Source organism: Artemia franciscana, unplaced genomic scaffold (genome assembly GCF_032884065.1).
Source record: "Artemia franciscana unplaced genomic scaffold, ASM3288406v1 Scaffold_296, whole genome shotgun sequence".
Lineage (NCBI taxonomy): Eukaryota > Metazoa > Arthropoda > Branchiopoda > Anostraca > Artemiidae > Artemia > Artemia franciscana.
Window position 1 is genome coordinate 180,721 of NW_027063679.1, and position 19,348 is coordinate 200,068.

A 19,348-nucleotide genomic window follows, 5' to 3' on the forward strand; every position below is an offset into this window, starting at 1 on the left:
CAATGGGGAAGTAAAGGGCTCCACATGATGGTGAGTATTTTTTAAATTGACAAGATTTTTTCTACTTTGTTTTACAAACATTTTATTTGACAGAAAACTATGGCAAACATCAAGAGTAAGCACAGCGCATACGGAAATACGGGTAATTCAAATAGTATATGAGTTTTATGAGCCATTTGAATGCACTTGGAGACTCCAAATAAAAGATTTATGACTCAGGTGTTCATTATTCTCACTGAAACATCTCTACTCGGCTTCTGTGGTGCTCAATCACAAAAGCAACAATTGTTTATATAAACGCTATTTTTTTTTTTTTTTTGCTTTCTTGGTTTTATACTTTATTTAGTCTCAGGATATTTTAGATTTCATCTTTGTTGCTTCGCGTTGAAGTCTTCTTGCTTTATATAGGCGAAATATTCGCATCGTTTTAGTTTGTCTTTTCCTTATACTGGCCATAGTCCCGTTTATTTTCTTCATCTTGAGATTTTTTTTTATCTATGTTTTTTCAGCATTATAGTCCCTTGTCTGTATAGAGTCCTGCATTGAGCCCTTCAATTCGGGGGTTGCCTGATTAGTTCAAACTGATGAAAAAGCTCCAGACCTGAGTATTTTCCAGCTTCAAGCAAACAGAATAAATAAGATACCTCAACAACAAAGATATATGCTTGAAGCAGAAAAGTTGCATGACTATTGGCACTTTTCCTTGCGATACTACTAATACTACCGGCTTGAAGTCTTCAAATTGTCAAATCAAGAGTTTTAGATTGCCTATTCAACGTTTAACCCCTTCTCTGCACTGAACCCTCAACTATGAAAACTCAATTACCTGCATGATAATGATTCGAAAAAGATATAATATTCCCACCTTCCTACTAAAATTTAGCTACAATGTCTTTGCCTTAAAAGGTAGCTATTAGCCAAATTTGGAACCTTTGCCTTTCCCTGATTAGTTCATCTTTATAATTGAAAGTGGATTAGGTAGCTCAAAACATCATTAGTTTCCAGCATTATACAAAAAAGAAGATAAAATACCTTAGCAGCAAAGGGATTTGCTTGCAGTAAAGTAGTTACAAGACTAATAGCATTCTTTCTAACGATACTACTTTTGTCTTGAAGTCTTCCAATAGCCAAATCGAGAGCTTTATGTTGCATATTCAAGGGTATGGCTCCCTGTGTGCTCAATTTCTCCCAGACTTGCAACGCTCGGCTTCGGACATGAGCATTCACATCATGAACGTGATTCATCAACTGTCCAAGAAGTTGGTCTCGCTGTGATTTCCCAAGGGTGTCTAACTCTTCGCCAGTTAGTACTTGGACTATAATCTCACCAAAAACAGATAAAACAGCCTGGCGCAGACTATAATTCTGAAAAAGAAAACAAATAACGTCATACAAACAAAGGGACTAGGTCTACAGCATAAAATCATTAAAGCCTATACAAAGATGACAAGTGAGACACTGCTGTCATATGCCAAAACATAGAATCAACACAAAATTTGTATCTAAGTTAAGCATGTACTTCCCTAATGTTGACACGGCGAATCTAACGGCAAAAGTCACAATGAATCTATCTGTAACCCTTTTTGAGACACAAGTGCAAGAATAGATTTCGTCCGCTTTCGACAACCAAAACCTAGTACAGAAATACTGTAATCACAAAACCTAGTATACACACACAGTAAAAGACGGAGTGACAAAGATGGGGAAGAAACAGCCTTCAGAAAACCAATTGACGATCTCTTCTTCTCCCGTTCAAAAAACCACTATTCAAAGGTTTTTAGAAAAATTTAAAAACTATGGATACTAAGTTTTCGCAGAGGACAGCCAAACAGCTGACAGAAAAAAATTACAAATCAGAAAACAAAGCACTCCCCTAACCATACCCCTTGGTAACAATTCATGACTAAATTCTTGTCATACTAATAACTTGCGCTTCAAAATAGTGTCAGATAAAATTCCCAGTTTTATAGAGCTTAGAAGAACCAACTTTCTACGAAAGCATTCGTCTTACATAGTCACAAATTACGAATATTTTGCTGTTAGCTTAAGGGTATTACTTTTCAGAAGTTACGAGTACTACTTCTATTACTACTAGAGTACTAACAACCCACAGCAGCGTGGAGCCACCTCGACGCTGCACACTTCGACACCGTGCAGTCTATACGCTATATACGCTTCTACTCCACCCCATTTTACTCAAAGCTTCACCCTTTACCCTCTCACATGTATCATACTGCTAAATAGTTTGCCTTTTACGGAAATCAAACTGTGCACCCACAGCTATGTACGCTTCTATTCCACACCATTATACTCAAGGTTTCACCATTTACCCTCTCACAAGCGTCATATTGCTAAATAATTTGCATTCTACAGGAACCAAAATAATACCTCTACAATTATCACACTCATCCTTATTACCTTTTTATAAATGGTTTGATTAAAATTCTTTTAGAATTATTGTGCAATGTCACTTGTTTTAAAAAAAAGCGTATTTGTCGACTTCAGCGACTTATCTACAATTTCACAACAACTATATTTGAAACCATCATATACCATGTTATCAGCACCCCAAGCCTAATTATTTCTCAAACCTTTTAGTACTGTCTTTAACTCCCCTTCAACAATTCTTCTTTTAGGCTATTTCCAAATTGTCAAAAAAATTATTTTTTTCCCATATCGTTTCCGTATCACTCTCAAACTGGTCAAACCATCTCTAAGATTTTCTTTATTAATTATTGAGTCACCGTTATAATCTTCAACTGGGGCAAGTTCAGACTGACTATTTCCCCTGAATTTCTTAACATACAAATCCAATATCTTGTATCTTATCATTTTCCCGCCTAATTGCATCTTCTAAATCCTCGACAATATTATCCATAGCCTCCTTTTCATATCTCCTTAGTTCACACTTCAATGCCTCCTCTATTTTCCTTATTTCCCTCTTTTTCAGACACTATTATTTAATTTAGCTCTTTACTTTTCCTTGAAAAACTTATTTTATGGAAAGATTTTATTATCAATTCACATAATGCCCATTTCTTTCATACCTTATAACCTGGAAAAAGATCGCTTGTTAAATGGTTTTACCGTAAGAAGCAATTGTACCACTAATTAGTCACCTAGAAATAGTGAGTTGAAAGGTTTTGTATATTTTATACGTTTTAATAACATTCGATAAAAAAAATCTTTTATTTTGTCTAAAAAAAAGACTGAGTATAACTGATTGTGCTGTTTCTACAAGATTTGGGTCTAATCTTTAATAGTCCAAAAATACCATGGTTGTGATAAAGACCGCTAATTCTAAAGGATTAAGGCCTATTTTTGGAAATATGTTTAATATTCTGGAAAGACTTTCATAGCTATCACCTGTTTCTTGAATATTACTCAGAAACTTCTTGTATATACCCCCTTCTTTTTCTACCAAGCTTAACGTTTTCGCTTATATTCCTAGCCGTGCTTCTTACTTTCCTCCCTAAGACATCCTCTGCTATTTTTTAGAGTATCTCTCTGCAATCATTCCAACTTCTAGGTTTCCAGGTATTCTTGCGTACCTCCAGTTAAGAGTTTTGGACCATAGTTATTCCAATAATGACATCGTTTTATACTTCCAAGCTTTTCTTCTTAAGAAGTGACATCAAAATTGTTGTTTTTAGTGCTATATGGCATTTGCGGATGGTAGAATTGGCAAAAATCACGTAGATATGAACAGTAGCTTTCAAATGAGTCATTTAGCGTCACTCTACAAAGTTCTGGTAGCCTATTAGCCCCAGCTTTTCCGCTTGAGAGCCCATCTTCTAAATTCTAACTTACCATGGTTGATAAAGACCGCTAATTTCTAAAGGATTAAGGTCTATTTTTTGGGAATATCTTTATTATTCTGGAAAAACTTTCATAGCTATCACCTGTTTCTGGAATATTACTCAGAATCTTCTTGTATATACCCCCTTCTTTTTCTACCAAGCTTAAGACGTTTTCGCTTATATTCCTAGCCGTGTTTCTTACTTTCCTCCCTATTTTGCTCTCCATTACTGCTATCTTTCCTATCTTTCCCTCCCATTACTTTCTTATTTTGCTAATTCGCAGAGTTTCTCTTTGAAATCCTTCCACCTATCTTCTAAATTGTCAAATTCCAAACGTTCCACTTTCATATTCAAAATGTTCTTGAAAGTTCCTCTAAAGCACTCATCCTATAGTCTGTCAACGCCATAACACGTCAGAAAGTAAATTACCCTTCGTAAATACTAGCTAAATATTTAGCTGTAGAGATTACTAGAAGCTATTCTTTACATGTAACACCAATAACAGTGCTTTTATATACCCCACTGCCTTGTATCGATCCTACCAGTTGTCAATTTACAACAAAATGATGGATAAGGTTGGTCGCCTTACCATCACGGGAATGTTAACTTATAGGGTCATTTTATGACCAAATAGCCAAGAGGGCTTTTTAAAATGTTTTCCAGAAAAACTGTCTAAAGACATTCTTATGTGGGGTGGGAAAAGGTTAAAGAAAGGGTTTTAAGGAAATTCAAATTTCATGACGAGGTTAAAGACTGAATCCTGAATATAGTGGGGTGGAAGCAGTGTTCCCAAGTATGTTGGCATCAGGAGGCTTAGGGCTGGACTAAATTGCTAGAAGCATTAATAGTAGCTACAGCTCATACCACCATGACTGATACCTTACAGTTTTCGACGGTAAAGTAAGCAACTAGAGTTCTAATATCAAAACCTTCCCAACCTATGCAAGATACCATACCTTAGACCCTCCAGAGCCAGGAATGGCGCATAGGGGATCTAAGAATCCTCGTCAGATATCTCAAAACTGAGCTGCATCCTCCCACTTTGGTTGAAGAAACAGTTCCGTAGTTCTCGAATCCCGTTCGTACTATCGTTTTATGGTGTGTCTTGGTCTACCTCTTATGCGTTACCCTCGAGACGCCACTCATATAATGTTTTGGGAGTCGATCCTCTGGCATACAAAAGACGTAACCAAGGTAATTTGAGTCGAGAAGGGAACACTGTAATTAATTTTCCCCTCTCACCACCAACCCAAGGAACAGCTTTGGTCATCTATAGAACAGTTTAAAATACACCTTGTTAAACCCAAAGGCGTAATGACTATATCAGCTGTGATGAATCAAAAGGCATTTTGCAATATTAAAAAACACATATGGTGGGTCAAAAATACTAAAAAAGCATTAGGCCTAGCATTCTCTATTAAACATGTGAATCTAATTTTTCGTATCTTGTTCAGTTCTAAGGATAAGTACAATTTGTTGTTATGACACTTGGTATTACACCAAGTGACATATAGCGATCGCAAATTCTGTCGGTCTGTCTGTCCCGGTTTTGCTACATTAGGCCCTTCCAGGTAAGCTAGCAAGATGATATTTGGCAGGCGTATCAGGGACCGGGCCAGATTAAATTAGAAATTGCCGTTTCCGCGATTTGACCATCTGGGGGGAAGTGGGGGTCGGTTAACTCGGAAAAAATAGAAAAAATGAAATATTTTTAACTTACGAACGGGTGATGGGATCTTAATGAAATATAATGTTTGGAAGGATATCGTGTCTCAGAGCTCTTATTTTAAATCCCGACCAGATCTGATGACACTGGAGGAGTTGGGGGGGGGGGCTAAAATCTTAGAAAACGCTTAGAATGGAAGGATCGGGATGAACTTGGTGGGAAAAATACGCAGAAGTCCTAGATACGTAATTGACATAACTGGAACGCATCTGCTCTATTTGGGGGAGTTGGGGGGGGGGCTAATTATTAGAAAAAAGGAGGTATTTTTAACTTACGAAGGAGTGATCGGATCTTAATTATATTTGATATTTAGAAGGATATCGTGTCTCAGAGCTCTTATGTTAAATCCTGACCGGATCCGGTGAAGGGGAAGTTGGGGGGCGGAACCTAATATCTTGGAAAACACTTAGAGTGGAGGTATTGGGGTGAATCTTGGTGGGGAAAATAAAGACAAGTCTTAGATACGGGATTGACATATTCGGAATGGATCTAATCTCTTTGGGGGAGTTGGGGGGGGAGGGTTAATTCTAAAAATTAAAAAGAAATTAGGTATTTTTGACTTATGAAAGAGTGATCGTATCTTAATGAAATTTCATATCTAGAAGGATCTTGTGCTTTAGAACTCTCATTTTAAATCTCAACCATATCCGGTGACACTGAAGGGAGTTGGAGGGGGAAACCGGAATTCTTGGAAAACGTGAAAATCGAGGTATCTTACGAATGGGTGATCGGATCTTAATGAAACTTGATATATAGAAGAATTTTATGTCGCAGATGCTCCATTTTCAATTTGAATCGGATCCATGGACATAGAGGGTTGGAGGGGGGAAACAGAAATCTTGGAAACCGGAAATCTTGGAAAACCCTTAGAGTGGAGAGATCGGGATGAAACTTGATGGGAAGAATAAGCACAAGTTATAGATACGAGATTGACATAAATGGTACGGATCCATTCTCTTTGACGGAGCGGGGGGTTGTTAATTTGAAAATTCAGAAAAATTGAGGTATTTTTAACTTAAGTACGGGTGACCAGATCTTAATGAAATTTGATATTTAGAAGGAACTCATGTCTCACAGCTCTTATTTCAAATCCCGACTAAATCTTTTGACATGGGGGGGAGACCGGAAATCTTGGAAAATGTCGTAAATACGTAATTGACGTAACCGGACTGGATCAGCTCTCTTTAGTGGAGTTAGGTGGTGGGCTTCAGTGCTTTGGCGAGTTTGGTGCTTCTGGACGTGCTAGGACGATGAAAATTGGTAGGGATGTCAGGGAGCTGCACAAATTGACTTGATAAAGTCGTTTTCCCCGATTCGACCATCTGGGGGGGGGGCTGAAGGGAGAGGAAAAATTAGAAAAATTGAGGTATTTTTAACTTACGAGTGGGTGATCGGATCTTAATAAATTTTTATATTTAGAAGGACTCGTGACTCACGGCTCTTATTTTAAATCCCAACCGGCATTAAGCCTCTGATTTTCCTTTAAAAGCAATCTATTGATTCTTAGAATCTTGCTAGAGCTCATACCGTATGAGCTCTTGGCTCTTCCGACCTCGTCACAAGTGCCATATGAGCTCTAAGCTCTTGTTTATTGTATCATGCACATTTAAATCTCCGTAGAAACATGTAGGCTATCGAGTAAAAAATAAATCATAGTAAAAACAGGATTAAAACAGAACAGCAAACTGCAAAGGATATTATAAAGTGATACAATTTTGAAAAAAAAGCAGAATTGGGCCAAATTGTCTTGAAAACGTAGGAAATACTAAACCAAAAAACTTGTAAAAAATTGGTTAAGTCAGAGTCAAGCTACACGGTAACCTTTAAAAAACCAAAAGCAGGTTTTCCTCAAACTTTGATGGAAAATCGGCATAATTTCTAATGCTTGATGAATCCCTATTCAAATCTTTCGGATCAATCCTATATTTGCACCAACGATGAAGCACCATTATTGCGCCACCCCTTGCCAGACTTGATACTAAATCCTTGAGACACGGAAGTAAATGCACTATTCTACCCATTATCCGGGAAAATATAAGAAATCCTGAAACAGAATACGTAGAAAAAAATTCTTACATCAGAGTCCAGGTACACCAAAAGGAGACTCGTAACCTTCAAAAAGCAGACGGGGCTTTTTCCATCAACTCTGATAGAAAATTGGCATAATTTCTAATGCTTGATGAATCTCTATTCAAACTTTTAGGATCAATCCTATATTTACACCAAAAATGAAGTGCTTCATTTTTAATGAATTACATTTTAATAAAAAATGCAATTTTTAATGAATTAAGTGCAGTAATGGTGCTCACCATTACTGCACCACCCCTTGCCAAACTTGATACTAAATCCTTAAGATGCTGAAGTAAATGCATTATTCTACCCATTATCCGGGAAAACTTAAGAAATCCTAAAACAAAATACATAGCAAAAATATGCTTACATCAGAGTCAAGGTACACCGAAAGGAGACTCGTAACCTTCAAAAAAGCAGACGGGGCTTTTTCCGCCAACTCTGACAGAAAATTGGCATAATTTCTAGTGCTCGACGAATCCCTATTTAAATCTTTTGGATCAATTCTATTAATCTCACGAATGACATCACTAATAATCATATTACATCCAAAATTGTTCACCATTATTGCCACACCACTCGCCAAGCTCGATACTAAAAACTCAAAATTCTGAAGTAACTGCATTATTCGAACGGTGCAACCCAGATTATGATTATATCTCTTCACCAAAGTTCCAAGTATTTGAAAAATACTTTCACGGGTGCTTTTACACCGAGCATGACTCACGGTTGGATTTTCCAGTGTTTTATAGCAAGTCGCTGCAAACAAATTAACAAATTCTGAATCAACAATAGGTGGTGACCAGAATCTATTAATGGGAAGTTGAATCAACTGATACATAATATTCATGACCTTATCTCTTTGAATATCAATATCAAATCCACTATCAGATTTTTTCGGTTTTCCTTTCTTTTTCACAGCGGTTGAAATGTTCGGTTGGGTTGCTTCGGTTTCAAATGCTTCGTACATGGTGCAGAACAAGTACGTTGTCATTTTCAGAGTGTTTAAGACTGATGGTGTGTTATTGTCTCCGTTGATTTCCAATTTTGATGCAATAGATTTTACAGTTGTTGCCATTCCTAAAACAAAACAACAAATTAATGGTGTTTGTTGAAGTAGGCTATTTAGTAAATATATTACTTTATTTTACAATATATACCCAACTACTCTTTAATAGTTTAAAAATTTAATAGACAATATCTAACAAACGGAATGTTTTCAAAGGCACAGAAAAAAAATGCATTTGAATATATTAAGAATGAAAAAAAATCAGTTATAACTATTATGTCTTACTAATTAATTGATTACTGTTTGTGCAACTTTGTTTTAACAAGACTTGAAACGTCGAAGATTGCTTTAACATATTTTATTAACTGTTTGTGCAACTTTGTTTTAACAAGACTTGATACACCGAAGATTTTTTAAATATTTTGTTTTTTTGGCTGGTGGTATGATTAGAAAAAATCATCAAAAGGGAGGTGGGTAGCCTATGATAATTGAAAGCCCTATTTTTAACTGGTTTTCAGGAGTTTTTCATTTATGACAAATATTAAATGACCACTTTCTCTCAATAATAGATGAGAGCAATAGCCCTCCATCAAACGGTGTTCTTGATTAGAGACTAGAGTTCACGTAATGGGACTAAGAATCTACAGCCCAAATTGAGCATGTGTTAAACTGGAAAAAAAATCTTTTCGCTCTGGAAGCGTAAACGTCTTTTGAAACGTCTCCATTAGCAGAATACAATTCCAAATATAAATGGAACTGCAATCAATCAACTATTCAAATATATCAAATAAATCTGCTTAAAAATCATTTATTTATTTTAATTTAGGCCTACTTAATTTTTTCAATTGAACTTACATTTATTATGTATTAATTTGTTTAGTAAATAGATTAATTAATCAATTATTAATTATTTTAACTATTTAAGTATTCAAATATTGAGTTATTTTTTATAGCTTAGAAATTATTTTGAAGTACTTAAAAAATTGATACTCCAAAATTAAATTTGAAAAAAAAATAGAAATTAATTTAAAATAAACGAAAAAATAAATTTAAAATGATTAAATTAAAGAAATGTATATTAAAAAAATCTATTAAAAATTCGTTGGTTAAAATCATGAAGCTATCAAATAAAGCTTGAGGCTTTAACCAGAAATTCAATACACTTTAAAAAAATGAATAACAAAATCGGTAATTCAATTTTTGATGAGAAAGACCTTCATATTGGGTTATTAAATTTTAGATACCCAAATAAACCAAAAAGATACATTGGTGAAAAATATGGCACTAAGCAGCTTCAGATGACGGAGCTTTCCTTTCAAGTTATTGCTGTCTTTGAAAATCAACATTGTTAATGTTTGAATTCTTATGGACAAAAAGCACTGTCAAATTTAGCAATTTTTTGCTGATTTATTTTCACAGTTAAACGTGGCAACATTGACGAAAATATGGCACTGCCCATACTTCAACCAAGGGAAAACTCAACAATCAAGGGAAAAATCTTAGAAGGTTTCAGATATGAATAAATTTCGCACTCTGTTCTTCTAAAAAAAAAGCCAGGTTAGAAGCACTTGAGTTTAGGAGAGTTAAGTTGTGCCTCCGCTTTTTTATAAAATGCAATAGAAAACTCTCGCACGGACAATAATTTCCCTGATACTACTCATGCAGACCTCGCTCATCCCGGGTCACCACTCAGCCTTCTCGTATTTTGTCCCCTATTCACTGCTTGAATTAAAAGATACTAAAAAACATTTGTCCCTTATATCTCGGAAAAATCCACATCCAAACTAATTTGCTGTTTCTTTTTTTATGTTTGCTTTTTTCCTCCTTTTTATGCTTTTAACGAAGGTTTTTAATTTACTAGTTTTATTCATTTTAATTTTTACATGATATAGCCCGTATTTGTAAATACATGTTTTTTTTAATTTTTATTATCTTTTTTGTTTTTTTTATTTCATAAAACGACGATACAATTTTTGGCCAGTTTTGTGTATATGGTTGTTTTTAATTTTTGTTTTTTGACATTAGTCTGTTTATTTGTTTCCACTCCCAGCTACGATTTCAACCCTGTTTGAAAACAGGTTAGCAAACAGTTTTGGACAATTACCACAAAAACCTTTAGGAGTAACAGTGACGATATGAGCAATAGCCGTCCTCGGGGAAATGGAAGAAAAAAACTAAACGAGGAAGCCTGTAAAAAAAAGCCAAAACCTCGATCAAAAGGCTCTTCGATAAAATAAATAAAAATTCAAAATAAAAACCAAATTATCAGAGCCCTATTTTCATCACTTTCCAAAAGTTCAGCTAAGACAAATCTAACATACGACCTTTATATGACCAATAGCCATCCTCAGCGAAATAGAAGATAAAAATAAAACAAAGAAAAAAAATAAACCAATAAAAAAAATTAAATTAACGATCAAAAGGCTTCTCAATCAAATGAAGACTAAATCAAAAATAAAAACCACATTATCAAGCTCTATTTTCATCACTTCACAAAGGTTCACTTCACTCGAGCCTTAGCTGAATTTTGGTGCAGCGACGAGTTAATATCGGTTTTTAGTTTTTCAAGTTTGTCTCTAACAAGTCATCATTCCACATAAAGTCTTGTTTTTGGTAAAAGCAAAGAACTGGATGTGTTATACTATAGATAGCAGAATACCCTAGCTAGATACCTTAGCATTATACCCGAACTTTTTTCTAACAATCATACCTTTACTCAAAAGTTCCCACGCTTGTTCTCGTATCCTTTCTTCGAATTGGGGAAACTGTACCATTACACTGTAGAGCACATCAAATTTAGTCAATATGAATCTTTCTTCAACAGTTCGAAAAGCCTCAAAGCAGTCTAGAAGAGAAAACATTTTTGGTACTTATCGGTTATATAACAGACACTATAAATTTCGACACAAGAAACTGGTCAAGTAACTGCTTTATACTATATTTCATTAGCTTTATCAAAAGTTTGGGCTATATATTTGCACATTAGGGGGGGGGGGGGGTAAAGCATAGCATATATTAAATACAGCAATGGTTAGTTTACGCATTTGATATATGCTATGCTTTACCCCCCCCCCCCTACTGTGCAAATATATAGCCCAAATTTGTTTCTAAACTATAATATATTCATCATATTTTGTTTTATTTCATTAGCATTAATCGAGCTTCACTTCCCGAGTGTCTATTATATAACCGATAAGTATCACATTTTTTAGCAGTATCTGAGTTATATAGCATAGAATGCTCGAAACCAATAGGGTCCAACGAGTCTCGGACGTATTTTGACCCAGAAGTAAGCATTTTTAGATCATTAAGTTCCTGTAATTTCCTAGGAAACCGCATTGTCCATTTTATTACGGTTCTTTTTTTTTGAACCCACAAGCATGAGCACTATTAGCATTAAAGTTTTGTATTTGAGTACGTTTCTGGCCAAGTTTGTATTTCATTGACTGCGTGAGTATCCTTGCAATGTTTTTAAAGCTTTTATCCTCTGTTGTCTGTCTGGGTCATAATTTTAGACCTTAATGTTGGAAAAGCTTTTCTAGTTACTTACAAAATGAAACGCCCTAATTTTATCATAAGATATTTTTAACAAGTTATGCATAATTTCAAAGCATGGCACCTGTATAACTATTTTAATGTATTCTATCTTATTTATCAAACAATTCGTGGTAACGAACTGTAGTAAGGAGCGACCCGGCTCAATAGTAACCAAAACTCTAAAAAATTGAATTTTGATATCAATAGCTACATCAGAAGAATCGCATTTTAATGCTGATTTTAAATATAAGTTTCATCAAGTTTAGTCTTACCCATTAAAAGTTACGAGCCTGAGAAAATTTGATTATTTAGGAAAATAGGGGGAAACACCCCCTAAAAGTCGTAGGATCTTAACGAAAATGTCACCATCAGATTCAGCGTATCAGAGAACCCTACTGTAGAAGTTTCAAGTTCCTATCTACAAAAATGTGGAATTTTGTCTTTTTGGCCAGAAGACAAATCACGGGTGCGTGTTTATTTGTTTGTTTTTTTTTTTTCCCAGGGGTCATCGTATCGACCAAGTGGTCCTAGAATGTCGCAAGAGGGCTCATTCTAACGGAAATGAAAAGTTCTAGTACCCTTTTTAAGTGACCAAAAAAATTGGAGGGCATCTAGGCCCCCTCCCACGCTCATTTTTTTCCCAAAGTCAACAGATCAAAATTTTGAGATCATTTTGTTCAGCATAGTCGAAAACCATAATAACTATGTCTTTAGGGATGACTTACTCCCCCACAATCCCTCTTGGAGGGGCTGCAAGTTACAAACTTTGACCAGTGTTTACATATAGTAATGGTTATTGGGAAGTGTACAGACGTTTTCAGGGGGATTTTATTTTGTTTGGGGGTGGGGCTGAGGAGAGGGGGCTATGTTGGAGGATCTTTCCTTGGAGGAACTGTCATGGGGGAAGAAAAATTCAATGAAAAGGGCGCAGGATTCTCTAGTATAACTATAAGAAAACAATGAAAAATAAACATGAAAACTTTTTTTCAAATGAAAGGAAGAAGTAGCATTGAAACTTAAAACGAACAGAGATTATTACGCATATGAGGGGTTCTAAAAATACTTTAGCATAAAGAGCGGGGTATTTAGGAGGAGATAAATACCTTGCTCTTTATGCTAAAGTATTTTTAGTAATTTCAACTATTTATTCTATGGCCTTTCTGATTCAGGGGTCATTCTTAAAGAATTGGGACAAAACTTACGGTTTAGTGTAAAGAGCGAGGTATTGACGAGGGTACAAACCCCCTCGTATACATAATAAAAATATAAGGTTATGAAAGTGTGTTACGAAAGTTAATTCTTAAGTTACGTATATTTTTTACTAATAAAAACGTTCGTTAAAAATTAAAAGTTTTAGTTGCCTTTTTAAGTAATCGAAAAATTGGAGGGCAACTAGGCCTCCTTCTCCACCCCTTATTTCTCAAAATCGTCTGATCAAAACTAAGAGAAAGCCATTTAGCCAAAAAAAGAATTAATATACAAATTTCATTTTAATAATTTATGTGCGGAGAGCCAAAACCAAACATGCATTAATTCAAAAACGTTCAGAAATTAAATAAAAAAAAACTAATTTTTTTAGCTGAAAGTAAGGAGCGACATTAAAACTTAAAACGAACAGAAATTACTCCGTATATGAAATGGGTTGTCCCCTCCGCAATCCCTCGCTCTTTACGCTAAAGTTTGACTCTTTGCCACAATTCTACTTTTTAAAACAATTAAAAGCCTTAGCGTAAAGAGAGAGGGATTGCGGAGGGGACAACCCATTTCATATACGGAGTAATTTCTGTTCGTTTTAAGTTTTAATGTCGCTCCTTACTTTCAGCTAAAAAAATTAGTTTTTTTTTTTATTTAATGTCATGCAAAACACTACAAAAATTCAAATCCTTGGACAATATGAATGATACAATGTTTCTTCATCTCTTTTGTTGCTGATGCGGCCAACAATCCATGTCTTCATGATAAAGATACATAAAATAAAATAGATAGTAGGCAATCTTTTTTTTTTTTTTTTCATTAGGAGGCTTTGTGATTCGACTTCATATTATCTGACGCGGCAACCCCTTTTGACAGGGTATTAACCAGGGTTCGACATGACGATCTATCTAGTGTTGTTTAGGACGCCTGTGAAAAGTATACAATCATCAAACAGTTCGTGGTAACGAACTGTAGTAAGGAGCGACCCGGCTCAATAGTAACCAAAACTCTAAAAAATGGAATGTTGATACCAATACCTACATAAAAAGAATCGCATTTTAATGCTGATTTTAAATAAATAAGTTTCATCAAGTTTAGTCTTACCCATCAAAAGTTACGAGCCTGAGAAAATTTGCGTTATTTTAGAAAATAGGGGAAAACGCCCCCTAGAAGTCATAGAATCTTAACGAAAATCAGACCATCTGATTCAGCGTATCAGAGAACCCTACTGTAGAAGTTTCAAGCTCCTATCTACAAAAATGTGGAATTTTGTATTTTTTGCCAGAAGGCAGATCACGGATGCGTGTTTATTTGTTTTTTTTTGTTTTTTTTGGTTTTTTTTTTTCTTTTTCCCAGGGGTGATCGTATCGACCCAGTTGTCCTAGAATGTTGCAAGAGGGCTCATCCTAACGGAAATGAAAAGTTCTAGTGCCCTTTTTAAGTGACCAAAAAAATTGGAGAGCACCTAGGCCCCCTACCACGCTAATTATTTTACCAAAGTTAACGGATCAAAATTCTGAAATAGCCATTTTATTCAGCGTAGTCAAAAAACCTTATAACTATGTCTTTGGGGACGACTTACTCCCCCACAGTCCCCATAGGAGGGGCAACAAGTTACAAACTTTGACCAATGCTTACATATAGTAATGGTTATTGGGAAGTGTACAGGCGTTTTAAGGAGGATTTTTTTGGTTGGGGGAGGGGTTGAGAAGAGGGGGATATGCTGGGGGAACTTTACATCGATAGTTTGTCATGGGGGAAGGAAATCTCCATGAAGGGAGCGCAGGATTTACTAGCATTATTTAAAAAACACAATGAAAAAATAAATATGAAAAAGTTATTTCAGCTGGAAGTAAGGAACAGCATTAAAACTTAAAACAAACAGAAATTATTACCCATTTGAGGGGCTCACCTCCTCCTAATACCTCGCTCTTTACGTTAAAGTATTTTTAGTAATTTCAACTATTTATTCTACGGCTTTTGTGATTCTGGGTTCATTCTTAATGAATTGGGACGAAATTTAAGCTTTAGTGTAAAGAGCGAGGATCTGAAAAGGGGGCGAACCCCCTCATATATGTAATAAAAATATGAGAGTGCAAAAGTTCTTTACGTAAGCTAATCTATAAGTTACGTAAATCTTTTACTAATAAAAATATTCGTAAAAAATTAAAAGTTCTAGTTGCCTTTTTAATTGACCAAAAAATCGGAGGGCAACTAGGCTTCCTCCCCCGCTCTTTTTTCTCAAAATCATTCGATCAAAATTATAAGAAAGCCATTTAGCCAAAAAAAAAAAAATGCAAATTTCGTTTTAATTATTCCTCTGCGGAGAGCCAAAATAAAAACATGCATTGATTCAAAAACGTTCAGAAATTAAATAAAAAAAAAGTTTTTCTAACTGAAAGTAAGGAGCGACATTAAAACTTAAAACGAACAGAAATTACTTCGTATATGAAAGAGGCTGCTTCCTCATCAACGCTTCGCTCTTTACGCTAAAGTTTTTTACTGTTTTAAAAAGAAGAATTGAGAGCCAGAGTCAAACTTTAGCGTAAAGAGCGGGGCGTTGATGAGGAAGCAGCCTCTTTCATATACGAAGTAATTTCTGTTCGTTTTAAGTTTTAATGTCGCTCCTTACTTTCAGTTAAAAAAACTTGTTTTTTTTTTGTTTAATCTGTCCTTAAGAGCAGTCCTGCTGTCGCATACTATTTAGCTTGGATCAAGAGTCAGCTGTGTGACTTTAAGCTCGGCCAGACTCAACCCAGATCCAAATTGGTTGCTGCAGAAATCGAGAGGAAAAACAAGGGAAACGTCGGATAATGTCTCCCCAACCACGCATTGCACTCCCGGCCGAAGGCAGATTATCAGGATACTGTTACCTACGCTACTTGAACCTTTGTCTGAATGCGACAAAGTTTAAGTTCTGTTTTAAATTCGCCCATCTATCATTTCTTCTTGTGTTACTTTTGAAAAATTATTATGAGATGTTCTTTAGTCACAGCAGCTGGTGGCGTTTAATCTTAATTAGTATCGTGCCTTGAAACCGACCCCTCTTTGTGCCTCCCCGTTTGTCAAACATCCAGTTTAATTTGTCTTTGGGATGCGGTGGAGGAATTGCATCTCCAAAAGGAGTAATTTATACTTGTTTTCTATCATCAGGGACCAAGTCTCACACCTATAGGCTACAAAGCAATCAGCACAATCAGACTGTTGAAGAAGTAGATTTTTTGCTGGTTCATGAGGAAGCTACTCTTTCAAATTTGATATCTTAAAAAGAGAGATATGTGGTGTCTGATATCGACGATATGGCAGTCGTATGCAGTCAAAAGGATTCTAAGGTGTACAAACTGGTCGATAGTTTCGACCATCTGGCTGCAATGGGTAAGGAAGGAGAATTTTCTTTTGCATAACAAGATTTCATCATAGCATTGGTTTTATTGGCATTCATTTGTGTGGCAAAAGGTTTTGTGCCTCGGCTAAGGTAGTCCACCTATCTTTGAAGTTCTGCAACATTTGTATAAATGAGATCGAAATCATCAGCTAATCCGAGCCTATCAACAAGAAATACGCATATTTTGACCGAAAATTTGCCAATTATAATGAGATTATGGTAGGAAGAAACCGATTGGACAGTAGTGCTGACAAAGTGCAGCCTTACAAGAAGCTAGAGAAGCTTGCAAGAGCAGCCCTCCTCTCAGGAGCAGGTGAGAGGAGGAAGCTCACACTACCAATGAGCATATAGTACTCCCTGAGATCAGATAGGGTGTTCCTGAGTATAGCTTCTTCTCCAGGTCGAGGATGGTGCGTCTCGGCCAGCATAACTACATCTCACTTGTTTTCATACATTTCTCTTAAAAGAAGATCAATCTTACCAGGCTAGGCTTAAGTCAAGATGATCAACAATTTTTCCCGTACACAGTAGCAAATTTGGTATTATTTCAATTAATCAGGAACATTAAATCACAAGGGTTGTCAGTTGCTGCAGACGCAGTGGAATTTCTAATTTCTTCTGTTGAACCTATTTCTATATTCATAAAGATATTTCCTGAATGACTAGTTAACGACGGTATGCCATTCTTTTCCATTGACTTCTTTGAGGCTGTTGTTCAAACCTGAATCTTCTGCCTTTTGCACTTGCTTTCCTGAAGAGGACTCTCCCACAATGGTATCCTGCTATATCATAATATTTCCCTCCTTCCTGGGATAAGATTTGCAGCTTGAAGGAACCGTTCATATCCCAATGGGCCCAACTCAATTTGCATTGGAGTATCCTCATTCTTCCTCAATCTCTATTTATTACCTCCAAAGGTGTCTCAGTTTCACTTTGTGGGCCCATAGGGACTGGCTTCCCTTTGATCCTCGCTTCTCTTCCATATGGAGGCACCCTGACATCTATAGGACGTTCTGCCATTCGCCACTAGTGAACGCACTGAGTGACCTGGGGTCGAAGATTAGTTTAGTTTGATGCCCAGAAAACTTTAAAACACGCATTATAGAAATTGAAAAAGGCACAGGGCATTTTGACAGCTTGTATAATTGAAATTTTAAGTCTTTTCCTACTTCCCCAAATATCAATAATTTATTTTACTTATTTTCCTAGATTTTCTATCAAATCTGTACTTCTAGGATCCAAAGGGGTCATTTAAAAGGTCTATTTTATCTGGGGAAGTCTCAGTGTTTTCTGTTTCGAATAAATGTATGACGTAGGCAATTTTAAATATGATTTATGGGGGATTGGGTTTTCCAACAGAAGTACGGTAAAAAAAATATATCTTTTTTATAAAAACAAAACTTTTCAAACGTAAAAGATACACATCGCTGATAAAATTAGGCGTAGCACATTTGAAAACATGCTTTTTTGGCTGAACCAAAGAATCAAATGTCTTGATATTACTATCCGGGTTGCAGCGGTAGCTAGCAACCTAGTAAGAGAAAATCGCGTCCAATGCTAAGAAATACAATAGTGAATAACTTTTAAAAATAGAGTCAGATCGAAAAAGTACACTATTAGAATCGTCTTGTCGACAATTGAATCTATAATAATGAAACATACATATCAATTATAAAAACGAATAGAATAGAAAAGATAACTAAAACCTTGTGATGGAGTGATATAAAATACTAGTGGTAAATCCAACATTTAAATGTAACCGTTGCTGTGAATTTAGGAATAAAAAGTGGGGGGGGGGGAAATAAATAAAAAAATTAATTAATTTTTTTAATTACAAATTAGTTATGAAAAACAAATGAATAAAAATGAAAGAATAAATAAAAATTCAAGCAAAACAATAGTTTATAGAAAAGAGAGAAAAATCTCTAACTAAAACCAATTTTTATTAGCGTGAAAGCAAATATACAACTGAAGAGGAGTACATAAAGAGAAAATAATTGCTGAGGCTCTGATATTCTGCCTGGGACCCATACAGAGGATCCAAAATAAGGCAAGTAGGAAATTCCCCCAGAGACCATAAATATGCAACAGATGCAAAAAAAACAATACTTTTAACAATATCGTCTGTTTGTTTTTTTTTTGTTTTTTTAGAGATGTCCTTAATTATTTGATTTGAAATTTTCACGTGAAAAATTAAAATGTCACTGGAAAAAGGATTCTAGCTTCCCTGGGCTACAGCAAAATTCAGCTGCCTCTAAACAAAATGTGACAGCACTTGTTGCAACAACCAGAAAGTTTTGGCAACAGCAGCATCTACAAACAAATATCCTCTTTCGGAAGAGATTCCTCTTTTTCCAGCACTGTTTGTAATGATAGTAAGACAAAAAAAATATGTCCAGCTTACTATAGCCAGATCCAGGGGAACCATTAGAAACTGAGCTCACTCCATTTCCAGACACACGTTTGGACTGTCTTCATCATGGAAATATACCATACGAGTCTCAAGGCCACACTGGCTGATTGATATCCCAAAGAAAATATAAAGAAATAATTTTCAGCCGTTTAAATAATTTTCAATGTTTCTTCATTCAAAAATTTTTTTATAGGTCCTTGTCATTCGTTGTTTT

The 19,348-nt window shown here is 35.5% G+C and overlaps 1 protein-coding gene across 1 annotated transcript in view; it reads right to left on the reverse strand.

Annotated features, from left to right (window-relative positions):
• The window catches only part of LOC136043094 (condensin complex subunit 1-like), a 125,749-nt gene that overhangs the window by 92,502 nt on the left and 13,899 nt on the right, over positions 1-19,348 (reverse strand). Inside the window, exons 3-5 of the mRNA XM_065728027.1 lie at positions 11,316-11,450; positions 7,967-8,676; positions 1,033-1,365 (exon numbers count right to left, since the gene is read on the reverse strand). Coding sequence (XP_065584099.1) covers positions 1,033-1,365; positions 7,967-8,676; positions 11,316-11,450 — 1,178 coding nt within the window. The remainder of the gene's footprint in view (positions 1-1,032; positions 1,366-7,966; positions 8,677-11,315; positions 11,451-19,348) is intronic.